This window comes from Grus americana, chromosome 2 (assembly GCF_028858705.1).
Source record: "Grus americana isolate bGruAme1 chromosome 2, bGruAme1.mat, whole genome shotgun sequence".
Lineage (NCBI taxonomy): Eukaryota > Metazoa > Chordata > Aves > Gruiformes > Gruidae > Grus > Grus americana.
The window spans coordinates 82,507,025-82,530,691 of NC_072853.1; the positions used below are offsets into that span (position 1 = coordinate 82,507,025).

General features: G+C 39.8%; 1 protein-coding gene across 2 annotated transcripts in view; it reads right to left on the bottom strand.

Annotated features, from left to right (window-relative positions):
* Positions 1 to 23,667, bottom strand: part of MYO10 (myosin X) — a 170,797-nt gene that overhangs the window by 9,476 nt on the left and 137,654 nt on the right. Inside the window, exons 20-34 of one of the 2 annotated variants that reach the window (XM_054817072.1) lie at positions 23,058 to 23,182; positions 22,788 to 22,902; positions 19,621 to 19,727; positions 18,390 to 18,599; positions 18,047 to 18,086; positions 16,712 to 17,614; positions 15,320 to 15,443; positions 13,759 to 14,002; positions 11,357 to 11,452; positions 7,886 to 7,979; positions 7,125 to 7,180; positions 4,609 to 4,751; positions 3,968 to 4,162; positions 2,692 to 2,849; positions 1,272 to 1,395 (exon numbers count right to left, since the gene is read on the bottom strand). In XM_054817072.1, the coding sequence (XP_054673047.1) occupies positions 1,272 to 1,395; positions 2,692 to 2,849; positions 3,968 to 4,162; positions 4,609 to 4,751; positions 7,125 to 7,180; positions 7,886 to 7,979; positions 11,357 to 11,452; positions 13,759 to 14,002; positions 15,320 to 15,443; positions 16,712 to 17,614; positions 18,047 to 18,086; positions 18,390 to 18,599; positions 19,621 to 19,727; positions 22,788 to 22,902; positions 23,058 to 23,182 (2,734 nt within the window). The remainder of the gene's footprint in view (positions 1 to 1,271; positions 1,396 to 2,691; positions 2,850 to 3,967; positions 4,163 to 4,608; positions 4,752 to 7,124; positions 7,181 to 7,885; positions 7,980 to 11,356; positions 11,453 to 13,758; positions 14,003 to 15,319; positions 15,444 to 16,711; positions 17,615 to 18,046; positions 18,087 to 18,389; positions 18,600 to 19,620; positions 19,728 to 22,787; positions 22,903 to 23,057; positions 23,183 to 23,667) is intronic. The other variant, XM_054817073.1, reaches the window with a different exon arrangement.

Here is a 23,667-nt window from a genome sequence, read left to right on the forward strand (position 1 = left end):
AAGTGGTGTTTATTTTTTGTACTACAGGTTATTCAGCATGGGCTAACAACTTTACAATCTACTTAAAAGCTGTGTGCAGTTCTTGGGTTCAAGAGATGGAAGAGATCGCTCTGATGTCTGAATCAGTTAGGCCCACTAGCCATCAAAGCACAAAACAGTACAAATGTGTCTTATGAATATGAAGCTTCAAATGTGACGTTACATTAATACAGAAAATAACTAGAACTCAAGTGCAAGTGAAGGCAATAACTGAGCATCGGTCCATCTGTGGAGCTACATTCAGGATAGAAAGACTTTGGCAAGACTTCTGCCTCAGAGGGAGCTAGCCGTTCCTGTCCATGGGGCATAGAGAGCAGCCATGCTGCACACCTGAGCATGGGACAACCAGCTCAAGTGCCAAGACCACCAGAACTGTGCCTTGCCACTGCACAGGAGGAGGAAGAGCGGGAAGAGAAGGGAAAGGTTTCTCCTAGGATTTTCCTCTTCCTTGTCATTTGAGCAAAAGGATATTGCTTGAGTTATCAGGAAGTCTTACCTGAAATACCTTAGCTTTTAATCAACTGTGACCTCTCACCCTCCTCCTAAGGATGAAACTTCTGATCTGAATCATATCTTGTTTAATACACAGTTGCAAAATAAGATAAGCAAATTAATTTAAGGACACTGAATTCACAACCATCAATAGCTCTGAACCATTCATTCGAAACAGACTTCTAAGTTAGTGATTGAGCCAAAGATATTAAAAAACATGATTACACCTGTTTCAGGAGCAAATGAATCATTGCTTTTTAAAATCATCTCCACTCAAATCTTGTTTCCCATAAATAATGTTTCCCAACACAACTGATGAAACTTACAATTGCAAGTTGTGGCTGCTGCAGCTCCCCACACAGGGTGGGAAGCAACAATGATTGGAGAATACGATTCAAGGAGACTGAATGGGTTGGGTTCAGTTACTTATTTCAGTGCAAGGATTTTGAAACTCAGTGGTCTTAGCTATGTTGCTGAGGGTAACAAACTTGTATTACAGCAGCAATAGCAACCTTCCGTTCTCTAACACCCATGCAGGAGCCCTGCAAACCCATGGCTCTACGCTAGACAAACTGCTATCCTCTACCTCCTGGAAGAGAACAGGGTAAATTGCCTCTTTATATTATAGGCATATATTTTGCCTACCATTACTTCACTATAGCCCATTGACTAAATAAAAACTCACGTCCTCTGGTTTAGTTTTTCATAAGGAAAAGTGTTTCTATGCTTGAAAAACTTACAGTTTAGATTGATGTCCCCATATGGCAGTGGCAGTAACGGCGAGTGCAACGGATGATGAGTGTAACGGAGAATAGGGTTTCTTTTATAAATCTGTTCAACCACATCAGCATTCAGGCAGTTTTCCTATTGGGGTAAGAAAAAAGTAGGATTTGGGGTCCAGCATTAACAATAATGCAATGCTTTGTGCCTTTAGGTTGGCTGTGAAAAAATTAGTCATCAATGCTACCAACGCTATTTGGTGCTAAAACCAGTTGTGGGTACTGTGGCTCCCATGGCACCCTGCCCGCTGTGAATGCTCAGTATCTGCTAACCTCAGGCCTTGCATAAGCTTGCTTATCTGTGCAGTAAAAAACAAACCACCACAGAGCTGCAGGAGATAAAAAGAAAGTTTTCATAGAACTTTTTGAAGTGTGTGCTCATTTTACAATCATTTTTACTCCAATATTTCATAATTGGAATTAAGACATCTGTATTCAAGTTTTATTTAAAAATATTTCTCCAGCGTAACTAGTTGGCCTTTTCAGTTAGAATCTACAGGAGCTATCATAACAAAATAGTCCAGAAAAACTGCTGCTGTAAACCTAATGGAGGTTTGGACTCTGATGTCCAAATATTGTTCATTTTTAGGCCACATCTGACAGATGTGTGACCACTGCCTTGTATCAACCCTCAACTTCCACATATGTCTGCTGCTCTGAAGAATAGTGTTCATAGTCTTGCAATTTAGGACTTGGTACTTCTCTTCCATGAGAGATGACGTGGCACTCTCTAAGGGAAAAGATTAGTAGCAGTTCTCCCCCTTGTCTATTTTTTTTGTCTCTTCCGAGAATCGTCTTCCTCTCTCCTGAAAGTACATTAGCAAAAATCTCCAGAAAGACATTCTCGAGCTATGCATGCAAGGTCTCCAACAGGAGCATAAAGCAGTAAGCATTAACTGAATATAGTTCTCATCACACAGAGACACGAGATGCTTAGCCTGTGCTATCATAGAACAAGAAATAAACTATAATGAAAAAAAATCACAGGATCGGTCTAGTCCATGTCCTGGTGGGCTGCTCACTGTGGACATGCTAACTCACTAACCTGCACACTGCGCTCTACTGCCTGGTACAGCAATGTCAGTCAAGTTATGCAAACCAGTAAAACTTGTTACTGTTTTCATGGAAAAAAGTTCTCCCTCTTGCCTTCCAAGTTGCACTTCATACTTTGCTCTTCTACTGTTTAGCCAGAAATTCCTTTATCAGGTCAGTGAATAAATTCTGCTTTGATAGTTTCTGTCCATGTCACTGTGTGATTAAAACTCTCATTTTCTGCTAATAAAGCACCCCATGTGGCAAAGCCAACATAAAAAAAAGAGACTGATTTCAAATATTTAAGCAACCATTCTTTTCCACTCCATGCCCTCCTGTTTGTGCCTACCTTAATATCCTGAATGAGTTGCTGAGTTGGTGTATCAATTGGCGCTTTTGTGTCAATCACATTCTGGATGGCACTTGACCAGCGAGTCGCCTCATTAAGCAATTTTGTATAGAGACGGTAACAATGCTTGCGTCCGTACACAGTTACATTCCAATAACCTAGCACAACAGTAGGAATTAATAATCATAGAAGCTGTATCTATAAAAATACTCCAACTTCTCTCTGAAAACAGCTGTAGTCCCATCAGACCCTGAGTGCTGCATTCTGGATCTGGCTGGCAGTTTTTCAGGAACTAAGATGATGTATGACTAGTTAAGTACCATAATACAGATACTATGGTATTAAAGGAGATTCTCTCCTTTAAAAAAGCCTAGGAGTAATCTCAGAGTACAGCCACCATCATGCACCCTCCCATTTTAGCCAGTAATCTTAGTGACAGTGACCATAAGACAACACTATGGAAAATACTGCTAGCTACTTCTCCAGTTCTGACTGCAACAGGAAAATCTGAGACAGTCTTGCTTTGTATGCGAGTCCTTTCATCACCTGTGGCACACGTACAAACAGGTGTGGAGCATGAACTACCTCTTCTGTAAAAAAGTCATTAATTTCACACCAATGAAGTGGCAACAGACAGAGCATTTCAGTTCAAATTCTCTCTCTGCATCACTGTACAGGCTTTTTATGAAGCAGATTCAATTAAAGAAAATCTATTTCATCTTTCATTAGTGAAAGCCTCTTTGAAGTGTCAGTGACCCCAATGAGATTCTATAGGACTGCCAACAGTTGCTTCTCATTTGCAAACAGCCACTTCCAAGTTGAAAACCGGTTTTGAAAATGCACAGGGGAGCTGACTCAGAAGCAGTATGTAGGTTAGCACAAACTGGACTCTTACTCTGGATCTCCCTATACTTGCTCCACCAATATTAGTCCTCATAGTTCCTCAGCACATAAAATAATGTATGAGGAGAGTGCTACCCATGTTTTTCCCGAGGTCTTTGATGTGTAAGCGTAAGTGTTCACACTGACTTAGCAGCAGTGTCAGTCTATGATAACGTGAATGTTGGTGAGAACAAATTTTACTCCTGTATACGTTATTACCTCTGGTTTTCACCCAGTAATTCCCAGTAAAATGCCTCAGTGACTTAGGAACCTGATTTGCTCATCAAACTGCAACTGTAATAATCCATTTAAAATATTCTTATGCACTGTTTGTTGCATCACTAAGTAGGCAGAAGGCAACTGAAAGCATATCTGAACAAGAGCAAACAATTACCTGTCTCCTTGAAGATTTTTTCATCAGGTGGGACCACTGAGCAGAGGCTGTTCAGGACCAGTGTACCCAATTTCAAAGCGTTTTTCTCTGAACTCTTGTAGTAGTCCAAAGAATTGTGTGTCAAAACAAACCAACGCTTCTTTAGTTTTAATGAAGACATCTTTGGGTTGTTTTTTACTTCCTTGTGTAGCCATCCTGTCAAAGACACAATTTGAATCACACTTTTTTTTTTTAAAGAGTTGGACAAACTGAGTTGCTAAAAGTTAGTTGTATACTTTTAACAACAACAAAAATATGATGTGAATTGTTTAGCCCACATTCTAAACAATTTTGAGTAAAATTCTCAAACAATGAAATGATGAAGATACTATGTAAAATCCATATAAAAACTTTTCTACTTTGGTGTTTACCTCAAAAAACTTCTTTTGTCAACTTTTGTCATCATCACAGTGTTTTCTTACATGGCACAGCAGGAGTGTAATTTCAGCTGTATTAATTTGTGAGCAAACTCCACCGTACAACGATGAGGCTCCAACACTGCCATGCAATGCTAAAATATTACCCAGACTGTATTGTGGGAAAAATCTCTTTGAAGCTTAATAGATGTTAATTACTTTGTTACTGCCCCATTCGATTCTCACCCCTCACAATGAATTCTTGTCCCTCCACTCTAGTGTCCCCCTTCGACCTTTGCAGCAGTGTTATCCAGTGATGCATCTCTTCAGGAGTGTCAGCATTACAGTGAAGAACACGATTAGCTGTGATGATCACAAATGAATTGGGTCTACAAAAATAAATGAAGATTGAAAAAGCATTTACAATCAACTTATGTACTGTTTGCCTCACTACCATAACCATAAACACTATCCCCGGTTTGCATTTTCTATTTAAATACTATCCTCCTCTAAAGCATTTATTTCACCACCACTAAACCTAACAAGCTTTAAGCATTTGTAAAGACTCAATTACAGTAGATTCACACCAAAATGCTCAGGCTCTGAATGGTGGGAAAGTTTACATCAAATTGCAACTCATCCTATCTCAAAATAAACCTATGGTGAGAAAAACCTGCAATCTTTAATCAGCTTGGACATGAATCAGAACTCTATTTCAGGGTCAGTTCTATTTAGAGTGTCTGCTTCAGCAGTTACATTAGCTAAAACCAACTACAGTTTAGAAAGGTCTATCGTGAAGCAGCACGTGAACACAGATTCTTTTATTTTTAATGCAGTGCAACCCAATTCGCAGAGAGTACAATCTATTTTTAATGAGAGTCTGGCTTTTATCCAGTCCTACACCAGGATTCACTGAAGCATGAAGAACTAGCCCAAATGAACTGTGCTGATGGCTCTCTGGATCAGAGAGGCAGGTTCTTCAGCCTACAAATACTTGCTTTAACCCTTTACCATTTATTTTTTCATCCTGGAACACACACAGTTTTTAAGAACTGTATCAGATGTAGAAAATGGGAACAGTGCAGTCTGGGCCACCCCAGGCACAAGAAGCTCACAGGCCTTCCTTTTATGGTTCTTGCAAGAAGGTAACTGGGTAGAAATCAGAACCAATCAAAGAATTGTTTATGGGGATGGAGAGGTTCACCCAAATATGATACCATACTCCGAAACCGGTGTGTGCCATGTAAAAGCTAAATGGATGACAGAATAAAGAAAAAAGTAAATGAAATTATTAGAAAACTGTGTGAAGGGAGGTTACAGTAAATCAAGTAACATGAGAAGTAAGTTATCTTAACAGTTATCTCAGAGTTATGTACGGCTAGTGCTCACCAGTGCCACAGAAGGGGGTAAGGGACTGATGAGAATTCAACATTTTGGTTACACTCACTGTGGTGCTGAAGTGTTACATTGTTCAGGAAGAGTGGTGGGTGAGGAAACAAGTGGGCATGTAAACTGAACAGAAGAATTTTGTTGACCATGCTGTAAAATGCGTGAAGAGGAGGAAGCTTTGGACTGAGCTACATGAAGCACACTCTAGAAAGCTGGATAATGGAATATACAAGACAGAAGCTATAGATGAGCTGTAGCAAGAGAACTGAAAAAGGAGAGGGCTAAGGTATAAACTGAGGTAGATCAAGCTATTGAACAGGAGGTTATGATCAACAGTAGCCAACCTTCCAGGCTCCCCCCTCCTCCTCCCCAGTTTAGGAAAATAACAGAAGCCCTGTTCTTGGGATTCTTTCTGAATACAGATGCAAAGGGCTCTCTGCTCAGCTTCTCTTTTTTTGAGCTTGCAATAGTGGGTTCACATGTGTCAAGATAAAAATAACCTATTGCCTGTATTAGTCTCATTCGTTTCCTAATTGAAAAACTTTCCATCACTGATTTAGACTCAGAGAACTGAAAAAAAAACCATTAGGGAAAAAAAAAAAAATCTGTGTGAAAAATGCTTACAGGAGAAATGACTTTCTAACTTAAAATTTTGAAAGCTCTGGACATTTGTGTTGTATTCTTTAGGAAACCTGGGCTTATAACCACTGTTACTTGTGGTATCAGGGTCTTGGCAGGCCAAGGACAAACCAGTAACTTAAACCCAGCTGTTTCACACATCTGCAATGAGGAGACTGGAATGAACTCCAATAGTACAAATAACACCTCACAGCCAGTAATCTTATAACCAGCATCATAGCCTGAACCCAGATTACTTTTTATCCCCCAAAACACCGTTACTAGTTCAAAAATTAAGACTAGCCTGACAGTTCTTATTTGTGCTGCATTGTCTTCTTTGTTCCAAGACATTTTATTCTGGGAAATAATTCTCATCCCTGTAGAATACAACATTCTTGCATGAGAAGATGAACAGAGAAATGTTAAAATGTTTTTTTCTGCCTGTTATATTGCTAAAGAACTCAAAAATAAGCTGCTCTTTTTCAGGAGCATTACTTGTATAAATAAAATAAATATTTAATCTTCTACTTTTAGATTACTTTAGCAGCCAAAGCAGTGTCAGGGAAGTTAGCAAAGCCCCCACAAAACCCACCATTCCTATTCCATGTTTGAACATGTGTTTAGTACTATGAAAAGGGAGGCAATAATGAATCACTTTAATGCATGGGTTGGTCAGTAGAATATAAAGACTAAAGCATCTGATTTTGGCTGGAGAAAGGAGAAAAAGAAAGTCACCAGGCATGGTTCTGACTTACCTATCTGGATTGTCAGCAGCACAGACAGAATCAATTAGTCCTACGTCGAGTGTACCCTATTAACAAAGATCCAACCAGAAAAGGAGGAAGACATTTACTATTATGTTACTCACAGTACACTTCTCAGAGACAGGTGAAAGGAGCAGCAGCTTTAATCAAGCAAAATGAACTCCAGATTTGGGCATCAGTTTCTCTTAAAAATTAAAACTGCTGAGGGGAAAACTAAGAGACTCAGATAAACAGATCCATAACAGATTATCTCTAGTTAAGATGGAGGCAGCTCAAAAACTGCTCTTATTTTTCTGTGCTTCCAAATCTGCTTGAATTTTTCCCCTAAAAGTGCCATCCAAATATAAATGGCATCCTCTCAGAACAAACTTCTGAAGCCATTAAGAAGAAGTTTTTATTTCCCTTTCCTTGATACTAGGTTCCAAATTTATCCCATATATTCCCAGTGTATGTTGTACAGAATGATAAATGCAGGACCAGAGAAATCTCATTAACTGTATCTTTGCAAAACTTCAAATTCAAGCATGCACTGTGGTGTGATAGGGAACCAGACCAGAAAAAAACTCCCCCCAAAGCAACACTAACTTTTCATCAAGGTGAATGACGGGAGAGGAATCAGCCTCCAGCCAGCGTCACAGCTACCACTGCATTTAAGGAAACCCAGGTTGTGACTCTTAGAAGCTGTGGCCACCACAGTACCCCTTGTTTTTTAAAAATATTTGCTCTGAAAAGTTCTTCAGATTTAGACTTACCACAGCATTCTGTGGGTTTGCCTGCTCATCATGCATCTCTCGTATCTCTTGCTCTGTGGACGCATGGACTTGACTCAGTACACTAAACCACTGGCTGTGGAGAGAAAGGCAGCAGTGTAAGTAAAATGTTGCTTCTGCACAAGCCTCCTGTCACCTTTGTTCTGCAGAGATCTAGCAGGTTCTGCAGGTTTTTGAAATTGCTTAAGATTCCTTCTGTCAACACGCATAAAAGCAGCAAGGCTTTATGTCAGTTCAAGTAATACTGGGTCCAAGCAAGCCCCTCCAGATCTCCCATCTGAGCTCATGTCATACCCTTCTTCCTGAAGACAAATACCTCATACAAAAAGTGGCAATAAGCACACTGACACATCTGAGTGCTTAGAGAGTATTTGTAATACATTCCACACATTTCATCTGGAAAAAAATACATTACTAGCTGCACACAAAGCCTTTAATGGGACACCCAGCCTTCAGATTATAAATTCTGCTGCACTGATAGCGTGACTGGCAATAGTTTCTTATAATGATACTTCTGCAAGGACCACCCAAGTCCATCAAGTCCTCTGTAGAAGCACAACTGAGAGGGCAAAAAGAATAAAAACCCCAAGCAAATACCTCTACATTTTTTGTTCCCTATGGAGCACTGGAAAATCCAGCTGCTGGAAGGACCAGTGAAGTTGAACCAGAGCCAATTTGTGCCACTCCAGTGGCCTTGTGTACATCCACAACAGGAAAACTGGCAGAGAGGTTTCCAGTACTTCAGTCCCTAGTGCTGAGCAGCAATTGCAGAAGGATTTAATTCCAACCACACCTTCTGCTTCTGGGAAACCTCTACCCTCCTGGCACTTGAATATGATAAAGCTCAACTGCTCTAAGCAATCCCACTGAAATCTGAGGGCAGAGCTTGGCCTGTTCGGCAGGTTCCTGAATGCCATTCTTTGAGATATGAATTTGCCATTCTAACGAAAACCACCCGGGGCCAAGTTTTCAAAGGGCTCAAAAGGCCAGCCTTCAAAACAGACTCCTCACTTTTCTGCAGAGGCTTCTCCACCACCACCAGGTTGAGGAAACAAATGCAAAACTACTGGCTTGAAATACAAAGCTATCTTTTCTGCAGTTGCTGATAGTCACAGTATTTATGCCTATGACACTGGAGTGCTGCCTCCTTAACTCCAGCATTCAGAAGCCAACTGATCCCCATCACGCAGGTATCTGGAAACCGAACTGCCAAAATAGCTTGAGAAAACCTGTGTAGTCTGTCAAACAGTACCGTTGCTGCCATGCCCTAAATCCTTTCTAACAGCTTATGCTTTCATTAGAGACAGCACAAGGCATGAAGAAAAATGAAGATTTAGAGTGCCTGACAATACAGAAGATGGGAACACACTTATTTCTGATTCCTTTGTTAAGACTCAGAGATAGCCACAGAGAGGTTGTGCTTAACACTTACTTTGCTGGATGTAAGACAATGTCACTGAAAAACCCTCGAAACAAGGGAAGGGTCATCTCAAGAGAAGGAACCATCAGCTGAAGAAAACTAAACGTCAGCTACCAAAAGATTCCCACAAATTAAATTCAGCTTCCCTTTTTGCGCTCAGGAATTGCAAATGCATTTAAATGTCAGTCTTCTATTTAAAAACAAAAAAAGACTTCATACCACTGTATGCACAGCTAGTAATCATTTATTACTGGATTTTAAAGAACAATGAAGAGTTTTCAGAATTTCATGTAATCTTTGTGTAAACAATGAAAAAGAAATTAATCATGGCACTTTGCAAAGGACAAAGGCAAATTCTACTCTCCTTTTGCTTTCATCCCTCTCAGGACCTCCTTTGGTTTTCAGCTGAGTCCTAGAACCCAGGAACAGGGAAAAAGACAGACTAGGGGTTTGAAAGGAATAAACCCTCAGCAATGGCTGCCCTCTGAAGCAGTACTTCTTTCCTCAAATACACTTCCATGATCAAAATAGTAATTCCTCTTTTGGGGGGAGTGTCAGGTTTCTCTTGCTTTTTCCAATCATTTGAACAAAAAGCAACCTCAGATCATGATCTAGCCCATGTACAAAATATTTTTTTCAAAAGCAGATCCAGAACCAGCACAGTCCAGTAATTTTGCATTTCACTTTTAACAATGCCAAACATTAACGAGGCTTTGACTTAAGCCCATCTGCAGATCCTTACACATCTCCCTCACTAAAGTTTTCCTGGGATGGCTAAGGAAAAAGAAACATGAAATACAATGGCAAAAAGTAATTTCATCTGGATGGTGTGTTATGTGTACTATACACAATAGCATAGAGTCTCTCCTCCTCCACGTTTAAGAAAGAAATGAGAGAGATGCATGACAACAGACAATTTCTTGTCTGATAATTTCTTATTGGTCCCTAGGGCACGTACACAAGTCATAAATAAAAGACACTTTAGCTAAGCCTTCATTTTAAAATATACTCACATCACACAAGAATCTTAACAATGAGTACTGGAAAGCTCATACTTATTTCAAGGGTAATTTTAAGGATGCCTAAAAAACGAAGAATTATTCTGCATTGCAAGCATTGCTAAACTTACACTCAGGGTCCTGTGATATACATAGGAAGGTATCATACCTTTAAAAAGAACAGAATACGAAGCAACTATCAAGGCTTCAGAGTAAAACTAGCTCAAGTGATGCTGACATAAATATCCTGTATTCTGGCCTTGGGGCAGCTAGGCAGTGGGTAATAAGCTTTGATTACTAAGTTCACTTTATTTAAATGCTTGATTTTTATGGGCAAGCATATTATTATCTTGCATGAACTGTAGTGTGGGGATTATTTCTTTTTTTTAAAAGATGCACTATAACTGATCTGACAAGTTAAGCTTGCTCCTCACCTACCAGCCTCCCCCTACAGTTTGATATGGATCCTTTAGCAACAAAACAAGACCCTTTTTAAATCAGCAGAAAGGGAAACACTCTGTTGCACGCTCTTCTTATCCATGAACACACTTTCACCCTAAAATCCAGTGACCAAATAACAACTTTTATCTGAAAAAAATTTAAGCTCTGCTTAGGCAAACAGATTCCAACCCTAAAGAACAGTACTTTATTTCAGGCAGGTTACTGGGTCTTAAATATTGATTTAATCTCTGCAGCTAAACACAGCAGGGTAATGCACAACACAAGCATCAATGGCTGATGACTGCCTCTCTACAGACATGCTGTACTTCAAAAAGTTGCTAGTAATAGATGAGTAACAGCCAAGTTCCAGGCAAATTTTCACTGGCAATCTGACTCTTCCCAGTAATGTTCTGCCACAAAATTTTCTTCTCAGCAGGCCTTTCGAAAATGTGTTAAATGACACGTGTTTAACACAGACTGAATATTTTGTGACAGAGGGCAAACAAATTAATGACAAGCACAAGTCAGAATGGCATAGAGGTTAAAAAGAGGAAAAAAAAATAAGAAAAGAAAAAGGCCTGATGATTTTCATACCTTGCATCCTCAGGAGACTCAGCAATTAAGTGGTAGGTCCTATCACCCATTATTAGATCAATACCATTTTCTTTGCCTGTATTATCAACAATCTCTCTGAAAAGAAGAAAATGCCAAGATTGAGCATTAGAGATTTTCAACATTTTGAAAATTCTGTTCTGCTGAGAGGCTCGCAAACTACTGATACTTAAAATAGCAGCAGTCTGCCTTAATCAGGTTCATTTGCAAGACTCACAATGTGATATATCAGACAGTATTAATTCACCAAACTATAGTTGTTGTGTTTTCTGCCTATGAGGTACAAATTTTCAAACTACTATAAATGTCTCTATACCTAGTTGACTATTCTGCTATTGTTTTATCACGAACTAAAGAAAAAGCATTATCAAACCTCAAGAGATGCAAAGATAACTGAGTTGAGAAATGGATATATTTCTGAACTGATTGCATACCCAATTAATTTTTGGAGCGGTAAAAAAAAAAAAGCTCTTGAAGATTGAAAGCAAAAAGCAAACAAAACCTGGATTAGTGATTCTGTGTGGTTGTGAGTCAGCATAAAGACAATTCCAAACATGACTTCCAGAAAAAGCTGAGCACTCATCTGCTGAAAAGTTACATCTTTCTAATTTGTAGTTTGGACATCTAACTATCAATATATTAAACAATCGTGAACCACAAAGCACAAGATTTTTAAGGAGTAATTTATGTATTACTTCAGGTTTTCCTAAAGCTTAAGAAATCAACTTGATTTTCTTTTTGCTGTTTTACTGTATTTGAAGCTTATTATTTCCTTACCTAGCTATACTTCCTTACCAGCTATACTATTCTCATAATTCTCTATCCTATAAACAACATATGTGAGCTCTGCTTACCAGACTCATGAGGACAATTTATCTGCTATTAAAATAAAAAGCTGTAATTCTCTACCATTTTCTTTAATTTGGTTTCCTTCCCTCCCAATAACAGTGTCCAAGAGAATACCTCCCTGTTCTGTGTTTTAAGTGACTTAGCCTAAGATTATTTAATTTGAACGGGGTCCCTAATGTGGAGTGGTGAAATATGTAAGTCACACAATATGTTGGGAGTGCACTCAGTGACTATTAAAGTTACCTAGAAAAGCTATTACTTATTTCTCATGACGTACAACTCTTTAAATACAAATACTTTTTCTTTTAGCTATTTTATACACAAATAGTCATTGAGTGAGCCTACAGCTCAAGTTAGGTTCAACAACCTTTACCTGACAATTATAAAGGTACATTCAGCAAAGAACTTCTATAGGACACAGTAAATGAAACAATGTGGTGACAACAAAAAACCCCAGGCTTAAACATGTTAGAAAAATATGCTGAATAAATGCTATGGTACATGAGACAGAGACAAATTCAGTTTCAACAACAAAAAAAATTGTGGTAGGAACTTCAGTCTCTGTTCAGACATTTACCTGACAGCCAGCAGCCCATTGGTTTTACAAGGGCAAGTCAGGATACTCACTGAAACTATTTACTTTGTCCTGCTTAAAATCATGCTCCAGCCAGGACTTCCAAAGAAAAGATTAATCTAAGCTTTCAACTGAGTTTAAGTAGTCCGTTAAATTAACAAAACAAAATGGATAGTTGCAGATTACAAGTAGCAGAGAGGAATCAAGTGTTACAGCCATTTCTATTTTTCTTTACCTTGGAAGAAAGCTTAGGTACAGTTTTATACAGAAATGAGACTACCACCATTAGCACACTCTACTTTTTAAATTAGTTAGATAATCCATAAGTTCATAAAGCATACTGACTGTTTAGAAGGAAAAATACCATCTCTTAGAAAACTTTTCAATGCATGCCTCAGGAAGCATAGAATTTTAAGGGGTAAGGAACTTTAGTTAGCAAGATGTAAGTTATTAAGTTAGGTTTATTAATTCTATTTTTTAATGAATATATGCATTTTAAAGACTTTCCTACACTACCACAATTATTTTAAACATGAAAAAATTTGTAAATGCATACAGAAGATACAGCTTTGACCCATGCTAACTTAAATATATTCAGGGCCTATTAATTCCACCTTCTCCATTCTAGGTTTGCCTGCAGCTACGGACTTGGCAACACACCCCAAATTGCCTTGGGAATCCTTACAGACTAAGTAGGACCTCTAGTCTGGGAGAAAGCATAGACAGGTTCATTACAGCAGCAGTTTTCTGAAGTATTTGGCACTAGCTTAGCTCTGGAGCACTCTGTAGACGTAAGAGAGAGCCAAGTAAGGACAACACTTGCTTTCAACAACTTCATCACACACACTCTCATGCTTGCATTCACACAATTTGAAGGCAGGGCACTCAACATGTTCCCAGATTAAGCCCCGAGAAGTATTTAGGAGGAACTATGGCTAACATATAAACACACAAAACCTACTTGGCTGTTCGGACATCAATGGCACCCTTTAGCTTTTCTTCACTGTCATTTTCAAAGTACATCAACCTGGACTGCCTGAGAACAAACCATCGTTTCTTCCAGTTCCTTCTGGAAAGTGTAGATGATCCACCCCCCTTTTTGTGGAGCCAACCCTGCTTAAGTGCTTCCTGCTTGGAACGAAACCACAGGAAGGTCTCATCTTTCAGGACACACCAGCGTCGCTTCCATGTGTTTATTAAGCCACCTGGCAAGAGAGACAGATGTGGGCTTATACATAATTAAGACAAACAATTATATTATAAAACAGAAGCTGTGACCAAACCAACGCTGGAAGATGTGACCAACAATGCTGTACTTACACTGAGTCTCTGCTCTAAGCCACGAAACCAAAGACCTCATTTTTGCATACCCTTAAGGCCACCAATATTGTTGGCAACCTAAAGACTCTTAAACTAGAAATTATAATAAATCTCTCTATAAAAAAGTAACATATATAATTATACATAACATATATAATAAATTATTAAAAAGGTCTTACTGCATATGAGAATTGTATCTTCAACACTTCAATGTTTTCAATGTATCTCAATGATAATCTAAGAAAAGTTCAGTGTTAAACTCTTTCCTCCTCCAGTTTTCTGAAATACTTATGGCTATTAGGAGGTAATGATGTTCAACTCAAAACCACAAAATGTGGAAAAGCTATACTTACAGTAGGAAATAGACCAGTGTTATCTCAGTCATACCAAAGTGCGGCTATACTGTTTAAACTTCTTGTGAGTTTTATTACAGTAGACAATACACCTTGCACTGTCGTTACACGACAGTCATGAAAACCTTAACCAAACCAATATACTCCTGTCATTCCACAAAAACTTACTGCTAACTATGTTAGAAGGTAAAAGCCATGCTAGTGATGACTGCTTACACCATTTTTCACACAAACATAGCTGTGCGCACATTCATCACTGTTCCTATTCCAGGAAAATACGTTATTCTACAGTGATAAGTATCATAAAAGGATTCATCTAGATTATAATTTACTATCAATCATCAGAAGACAAACCCAAGAATCTTAAGCAGAGAACTCCTGTGTATATTCTTTCAGAGTCTCTCACACCCCTTTGCTACACATATCCTTCTTTGTGTCTTTCAGATTCAAAATGAAAGTCGACTGAGGTCAGTAAAACTGGTCTGCAATGTAGAATGCTGTCTATGTTATAAGGTTTTGGGAGAAGGAATCAGCTTTCCTCAAAATTTGGTACAATTTGACTTTGTGAGTTATTTTGCTACATTTATACCGGATATTCCATTGTTTATGAGCCAGCAAAGATGCAAAATGAAACAGAGGCAGCACAAAATGTTGATGTTCCTTTGCAGATGGGAAAAATGCTGCTAGATGTAAGCCACTGAAAGTAACTTAATTTGAAAGCAGCTCTCTCCAGACTTTTCTATTACCCTTTGAAAAATTAGAAAATAACTCTACAGGAATCGGAGTGCAAGGTGTAATAAACTTTTCTGGTTATTTTGTATAGTTAGCAAATTCTGCTTCACCCAGTACCTTTCATGTACAGAAAGCTGTGAAAGTAGGGCAGGCTGACACAGCTATAGACTGAATCCCTCCGGTAGGAAAGTTCATCATCTGTATCAAACCTGGAGTCAAAATCTTCTTCGCTGTCTTCAAACTACAGAAGGAATGAATAAAGGTGAAATGATCTCTCAGGAAAGAGATTAGATGAAATTGGTTTAGAAGTCTTCAGCTAAAACATTTTATATTGTACTAGAAGGTCATGATTCCTCATTGTTTTTCATCTAGGTCATAAAGGAAGGAGTACACCATAGTAAGTTGCAGCTGGTCCTGTTCAATCACACACTAGCTCTCATGTCACATAACAATCTGTGGAACAGCTCTGTAGCTGCTCTGAGAAGTTATCCCTTTGCAAGACCACGGCCAGGGTATGATACCTTGTGCTACCTCCCTCTATCATTGAAGTGCCATGCGTTAACAGTTTAGAAAAGTCTCGAAAAAGAAACATTCCACAAGCTGTGGTAATGGCTCTCCTCCACCCTCACCGCAAATCATCAGAATTTCTGTTCTGTATCTGACACACACCCAGAGCCGGGCAACAGGAAGGAGTCCTCAATAGAGACAAGTAAAAGTGTTTTCCTCTTAGGCAAGAACTACCAACTTATCCCAACGACCACGATGGCTCTTTGACCGGCTTTCATAACCTCGATTATAATAGATATTTTAGTGCGAACATTTTCCTTCTAAATAAGCCAGCGTTGCTGAAATACTTTTTCACTTTCCCAGTCACACAGTCTCACAGAAGTATGCTGTGAGTGGTAGAGGGAATCATATTCTTCCAAAAATATTTGTAGGAGTAAACCCCATAGTATATTCCATAAATGGCACTGAAACTGAGCTCCTTAGAGTCTGCCTCAATAATTTTAGCTATCGTGTGAAATTTACTCTTCAAGTCATCTCAAAATACACCTGGCATTTCAGGGACTTCTGCAAGCAGCTTATTCCATCCTGTTGCAACTTGCATGTATAACTGAATCTGTCCTCAAATCAATTCTGTGCCATGCTACCTGGTATCCCCCCTTGAAACACACACAGAAGAATTTTGCTTATGAATTGCACCCAAGACCATGCACTGAGCTCCTCACCAACTAACATGCAGTTGTGCATTAAAACAGATGGAGCAATATCCTCACAGAAGCCAAGGACTGCAAGCAGCATCAGAGCTGTCTTTAACTCTAATGTACTCACCCCAGTGGCATCTAGATGGCAACAAACCACTATGTCCATACCCAACCTAAGCAATCAAGCTATACAACACAGACATTTGTAAGAACAGCTACAGTGACTTTATGGCTGCAGAGTGGAAAAAAAAACCAATCAGAAAGCATCTATCAATTATTAGATAATAAAAACAATGATACTTACAGAAGACTGAGCTCCTTCGGAGCTAAATCGGTATGCTCCAGAGCTATTGTATGTCCCCACTGAGCATCGGTAGTCCGGTGACCACTGGCTACTGTGTGAATTAGAGAAGGTCACGCTGCTACCAGAAGTAATAGCACCATCTTCATAATCATCTTGGTCGTAATCATAGTCTCCATCAGGAGAAATAAGTTGCATAGAATTTGGGGGTCTACACGACACAGTTTCTGGCATGCAGTATGTGGATTCGCCACTTGAAGAGTTGTGGAGACTGACTGTATCATGGGTAGGAGGTATAAGCATGGTGTTGCTAGCAGCAGGAATTGTTGGCACCACAGTATCATTCATATAGGGATCCTCTTCTGAGGAATCATCGCTTGTTCTGATGCCACTGGTCCTTTGATCAGAATGGCCGTGCTCACTTGGGTTGGGTGAATCCTTAAATGCATCATCATCAGCTTCAAAGCCTTCATCTACCTCCTCCTCAGGATATGGCTGGCTGAAGTTAAAATTGGGTTTTTCACTGCAGGCATTTCCAGTCTGTTCAGTCAGCTCAGCAGGATACCCGTTGCCCACAGAGAGAGACTTCTCAATGTTTCGGACACATTCATCAATCTCATCAAAGTTCAGAGATTCCAGGAACTCCTGGGCTGCTCGACATGCTTCGTCCTCGAGCCGCCGGAGCTCCTCGTCTCGAAGCTGCTGCAGCCTCTGTAATGAAGCCTCTGTCAAGGACAGCTCCTGCTGCTTCTTCACGCGCTGCAGGTCTTCAATTTCTTTTTCCAGACGCAGGATTTCCTCCACCTGCCTGCTTTCTTTCTGTTTCTCGACCTCTTGCTTCAGCTCTGCCTCCTTCTGGGCTTTCTGAATGGCAGCCAGTTCCTGCTTCTTTCTCTCTTCTTCAGCCTGCGTTCAAAATAAAATGAAAATTAAAATTAAAATAAAAAGCCCCTCAGTGAAAGATTCCTTTTAAAAATTTATTTATGTATTTCTAAAGCACTATGTTCCCACCATGCTGTTCATTTAAAAAGACCCTTATCCCTACATCAGAAAAAGAGGAAAGAAAAAGAAAAATGAAACCATGATTACATTTGCTCACAGATACTGGAAAGCTCAAGTACATGCAGAAAGTTCGATATTTGCCAGAAATTAAATGAAGCATGAGGTGAAAGAAATTTCCATGCAAACAACTGTATCAAGTTTCCTTTGGCTTAATCTGCGAACTCCTGTAATAAGTTTAGTTCAGTTTAAATGCCAAAGGTGCCTTTATTTTTTTAATGACTGGGTTGAGAAACTCAAATAAACAGGATGGCTGAAAGCATTAAGAATATAATTTACCTGCTGGGCAAGACGCTCTGCTTCTTGCCTTTGTCTTTCCCTAAAAGCAAGGGAAGAAAAGAAGTTAGTAAATTAAGCTCAACATAAGCTCATCACATACCTTTGCTAGGGCAATAGCTCAACTTACAGAGATCATCCGTCACATGGAAAAGACAGCCAAAAATAAGGTCACCAAGGATATGTTTGTGAGTATGAAACTACCATGATAACTACATGCATCTTTTAGCAAAAGAAGCAAGGGTTTCCAAAATCACTTGATCAAGAACGGCCTGAAATAAAGTCCATTCAGACCAAAACCTAATACAGCACAGACAGAAGAGTGATGTCAGACAGCATTCTGCACCTTTCTTCCTCCTCTCTTCTTCTTTCCTCCTCTTGTCTCCGCTTCTCCTCTAGTCGTTCCCTGTAAACACGTCGAGCAAGCTGGCCTCGTCGCTGCTTCTGAAGGATTATGGCTGCTCTCTTCAGGCACAGGAACTTTTTCCTACCACTGAATGCTCTGTAGTTCTTCTGTATCACAACCACATAGTAGAGAACCTTTCTATATCGCTTTCTAGGAGAGGGAGGGAAAAAAAAAAAGCAAATTTCTAAGGAAACAAGTAACTAACGAGCAGTTGCGAGAGGTCTTGCCATGGTGACCTGCAATAATGAGCCCACGGTAGTAAAACAATTTATTATTTCTATCTCTGTAATGGTTTCCCCATTCTCATTCACATTCTCCTCCCTAGGAGAGGAAGAAGATTCTCTCATTTCTATGACAGTGCTGTGTCTTCGTTAAGGAAATGCACATTACTTGTCTTACATGTTCTTATGCCCCTGACAAAGAGATGCTAAAAGGACAGCTCTGTGTGTGTGCATACATGCGGAGAAAGAATATACATAGTTAGTCATGCCACATCTCTGAAAAGAAAGATTGAGAACAGCAGGACAGCTCTCTCATTAAAAAAGGAATATAGGTTTTAAGTAACATACTGGTCAGAATATAAGGACAAGACTAATATACACATGAAGACAAATTACCTCATTATGCAAACAAGTTTCCTTAAACTGTCCTCAACTGATTTGTAGAAAAAGCAGAGAAATAAACAGATGGGATGAGCAACTCCACCTAATACATAATGCATGAAGCCAGGTAAACAAGTGAAACATTACTCAGTTACCTAATTTCACGGTTCTTTAAGAACCAAACTGCTTAGTTTTATTTGCCTTCTCTTTTCTTACCATGACAAAGCAAAGATAAAGCTGAATCTCAGCTGGTAACTTGGGGCAGCCCCATTGGGTGCCATCCAGCTTGAATTCCTACCATGGATCCAATGCCATGATACAATTATATGGATACTGGCTGACCTCCAAACTTCCATACTGTCCTATTCATTATATTAAAACAATTCAAACTCCATTTTGTTTTATTCATGGGTCTGGCAAAGATACCAGCTGGTATTTTCAAAGCCACTTACAGGATTTGGATGCCTGGTCCCTAGAAAAAGTTAATTGTGCCAGAAGGATTTAACTCTATGACATCCCACCCGTCTATCCCAAAGTTTTATTATTAATACTCTCATCTCGTCACTTACCGGGCTGCATAACCTAAGATGTGTGCTCGGATAATCATTGCTGCCTTGGTGACTTCCACCTCACGCTGTTTCTCCAATTTGTGTTCCAAGGACTCCCGGAGAAACACCTACACAAGAAAATTTCTGGCTTAACAACTTGCGGAGAGCATCACATATAAAGGACAGCCAGGGTGCTGCTGATACCAGTCTGACAGCAAACCTCAGCTTTGAATTCAGAGACAAACATACCGTCTCCTCAACGGAAAAGAAAAAAACAAAATGTATTTCTCTTAAAAGAAAATACCTGCAGATGATCCTCTAACTTTGGATTTCAGTGGGAAGAGCCTGATTACAGTAATGGAAATTTTCATTAGGAGGAGGGGTTTTCCAAAAGCAACTTATGACTGGATTCATTAAACAGCTTTTCCCACCAAAGAGTAACACAGGCCAAAGAAGTTGTAGGACTTAGCATGAACTTCCTGATTTGAGGGGCAGAAATATCACCCTGATAATTCAACTAACCTGATCATTCACCTGGACTGTCTAGTGCCTCTTAGAGGCAGCTTTAACACACAGCATTGACATATATTTAGCTAATCCAGCCTGCTTTGCCTTAAATGAATGAAATTGCTTCTCCAGCCAAGCAGAGGCACAGGGCGTGCGGTTTCTGTCTTCCACCTGCCTTGACGTCTGCTCTTTACTGCGTGCTCACAAAACGCTGCTGCCAGCGCTTTTTCCAGGTCTTCTCAACTTCTGATTTTTTGAAGGCTAAGTCTGCTGGTATCAGCCACAGGCTGGCATGCTGCTGCCTAAGACATGAGCAGGAGGAAATAGGCAGTTCAGTGACAGTTTGATGATCCGGGATGAGAGCCAGGCTGCACACCGTAATGTGGCAACGAGGAAAGCACAGGGGCAGTGTGGGCTCTGCTAAGGGAGGAGGGCTGCAAAGACATCTAAAAGCAGGAATGCTTCTTTGAAATGTTTTGGGTTTTTCCTTGCTGTGAAAAAAAAAACCCACAACAAAAAACCCACAAAAAACCCAAGTACTTTTGGGACTGTTCAAGTAGAAAAAAGGTAGTGTTTAGTGTTTCCCTCTCTGTTTAGGGGAGAAAAAAGCCCATCATGAAAGCCAAAGCAGTAGCACTCGTGAGGAAAGGCACAGTTCTGAGCTTTGATTGTAGCTAGAAAGGGACTACATTTTACCACAAATTACCCAACACTGAGGAATATTAAAAAAATCCCACAGAAAGTCCCAAAGTTCCAGTATCTGAGTTGCACTGGGCAGCTCTATATTTTCCATGTAAAGTTTACTGATGAAAAAAGCCTTTTCGTTCATTCAGTGGGCAATCTTTCTTTGCTCTACACACACCAGCTTTAAAAACGCACCGAAATTCTGCTTCAGAAAGGCATTCAGCTACTCCCTGAACACGAGTGGATGTTAAACACATGTCAAGCCAGGCTAATGCCTTTTCCTGAGCAGGTGCATTGCAGCTTGAGATGGAAAAGACAAGGAAAAAGCAAAACAAATCACACTGAAGCTAAATCATCACAACATTGTTACTACCCCTTTTAAATAACACGAGCAGGTTAGTACCCCATCCCGCGTTCAGTCTGAAACCAATGCTCTCTTGTTCTGTTCTACAATAAGCTGTTTACGAAGACTCTCACAAACGTGCAGGCAGCTCCGGGGGGGGATGAGCCCAGGCCCCAGTAAGGGAAGTTACAGCAGAGCTCAGGCTCCTGCTGAGGTCCCGATGAGCAGCTGGTTAAAACAGTTTCAGGTTCTCACAAATATATGTCCCTAAGATGCCAAAGCACTGTCTGGGGTCTGTGCATAAATACTGTTAATATACTACATCTTAAAGTATAATGGGAAGCACAGGCTAGCTCTGCAGCCGAACGTTATCACTGTATTATTTGCAAGCCATTGTCTACAAAAGTCGGATGAAAAATACTTCAATTGCCATCAGAATATTTTAGATTCTCTCTCTTACAATAACTGTAAAATGATTAAATCAACTTTCTCAATAGCATCTCTGAGACTCCTTAAGTGTGCAGAGGAACGGAGGAAACCCATTCCAAACTATGCAGTTGTGGGGAGGATGAGGAGGAAGGGCGTTTCACACAGAAATCAATCAGATTTTACCAAATATTTTTGCTACCTTATGGTAATGAGAAAGTTTTTTTCACAATTCTAACAATTGGCAGGAAAACTGCAAGTGTAACACATAATTCAGCAAACTTTACTTCTGGATCCGTTTTTCGGTCTCTCTCCACTACAGAAGCCCTGGGAGCACCAACAGGAGTTAGCCAGAGAAAAAAGAAGAGAAAGCTGTCTGCAGATGCCTGGGGGATGATCCTTGGCAGTGATGGCCTGATGTTTCTAATCCACTCTCTAGTCCTTTGCACCAGGGGTTTTTAATATTTAGGAAATCTCAGATCCTGCAGTGGGGAATCCTTTCCTGAGTATGCAATGCTTTCACATTGTTTGTTAAGTCTGAGAGCACAAATTTGCAAGGGAAGCTCTGCAAACAGCTGTTGTCCAAAATCAGACTTGCAAAATAAGCATGCAAAACCATCTGGATTGTTCTATTTCTCAAATTAAAATTCCATTCTTTTAATTAAAATAACTTGAATTTTTTTGGGAAGAAAAAAAGTTGCGGGCAAAGTTCAGGTTGTCCGGTAGGACACATATCGAGGTCTAATGTACCTCTGAAAAAGACTCTCAGACTAGGATGGCAAACACACTTAGAGCTCAACTCTGACACGTGAACACTGGCCAAAATTCTTCCCTCTTATTTCAGCCACTGAGCAGGTCTCACGCAGGTGGGTTTACCAGTATAAGTGGAGCTCCCTGCAGAACAAAAGTGTTACCTCACATTCTCAATACTTCTAAAAATGATAAAATCCAGCTAGCGCGTTTTAAGCAGTGGCAGAAAATTCAAGTGGACTCTTTCTCCATGTGTGAAACCACCAGTGTCTAAGTGCCTTAGACAGCAAATTCCACAGCACAACGATTAATTGTTGCTGTAAGGGTTTCAAGAGCACCAATGGGCATGCACAGCTTTGTTTAAGGCCAGAAGTAATTACCATTACAACAACATCTCTGCAGCTGGGCAGCCTAAATCCTGTCCCCTCAGCTTTATATAAGCAGCAGCCCCACAATACGCACAGTCAGATTATTTTACCTTATTTTTTCCAAGCTGCCATTCAGTGCTTGTGTTGTCATACAGACGAAGTAGGACGGCACATTTCTCATTTAAATCTTCGGGCAGAGTTAAGTTTCTCATGAGGACTTTATACCTGGCAATCAAAAAGTATTTATGCCTTCATTTAAGAGACAAGTTCTATTTTTGCCATATGATTTTTTTGTTATTAGATTTTCACTTTATTCCTCAACATGGGAACGCTTTGGTACCCATGACTTGCATCTGAAGCGCACAAGTCAGTGTGTTTACCTTTTATAAAAGTCTTGAAAGGGCCTCCGGACCGGGAAGCCAGCCCTCCGAATCCTGACTGTCTCCAACATCCCAGAATAGCGCAGCTGGTTAAGCACCACCGTCTGATCAAACTGGTCTGGCATCTAAAACAAGCAGGTTCAAAACAAAGATTTTAATAGCAATGGTTAGAGATGTCAGGGGAACCAAACAAAGGGCAAATTATATGAATCTGCAATGCACAAAGGCTAAAAACTGCCTGCACAATGTCCTAAAGGACATTAGCAGTTCAGAACACATAAAAATATATCTACAGGATGGAAATAAATGGGTAATTACACAATATAATTTCCATAAACATAACATTTACAGCCATTTAATCCAATCTGCTCTCTCTTTTCATTCCTCATACATTCCCAGGCCATTGCTGTGCAGGAAGAAACTATGGAAAGAAGCAAAGGCAGCTAACAAATCCACAGCTACAAGTTTGGCTATGTTGTTTCTTTAGCAACTGAATTTACAGTCCCTGCAGATGATCCCAAATGTTGAAGATACACAAATACAGTGGTGTGATATGGTTTAAAAAAAAAAAAAAACCAAAACCAGAAGGGCAGAAAAGATTTAATTTTTA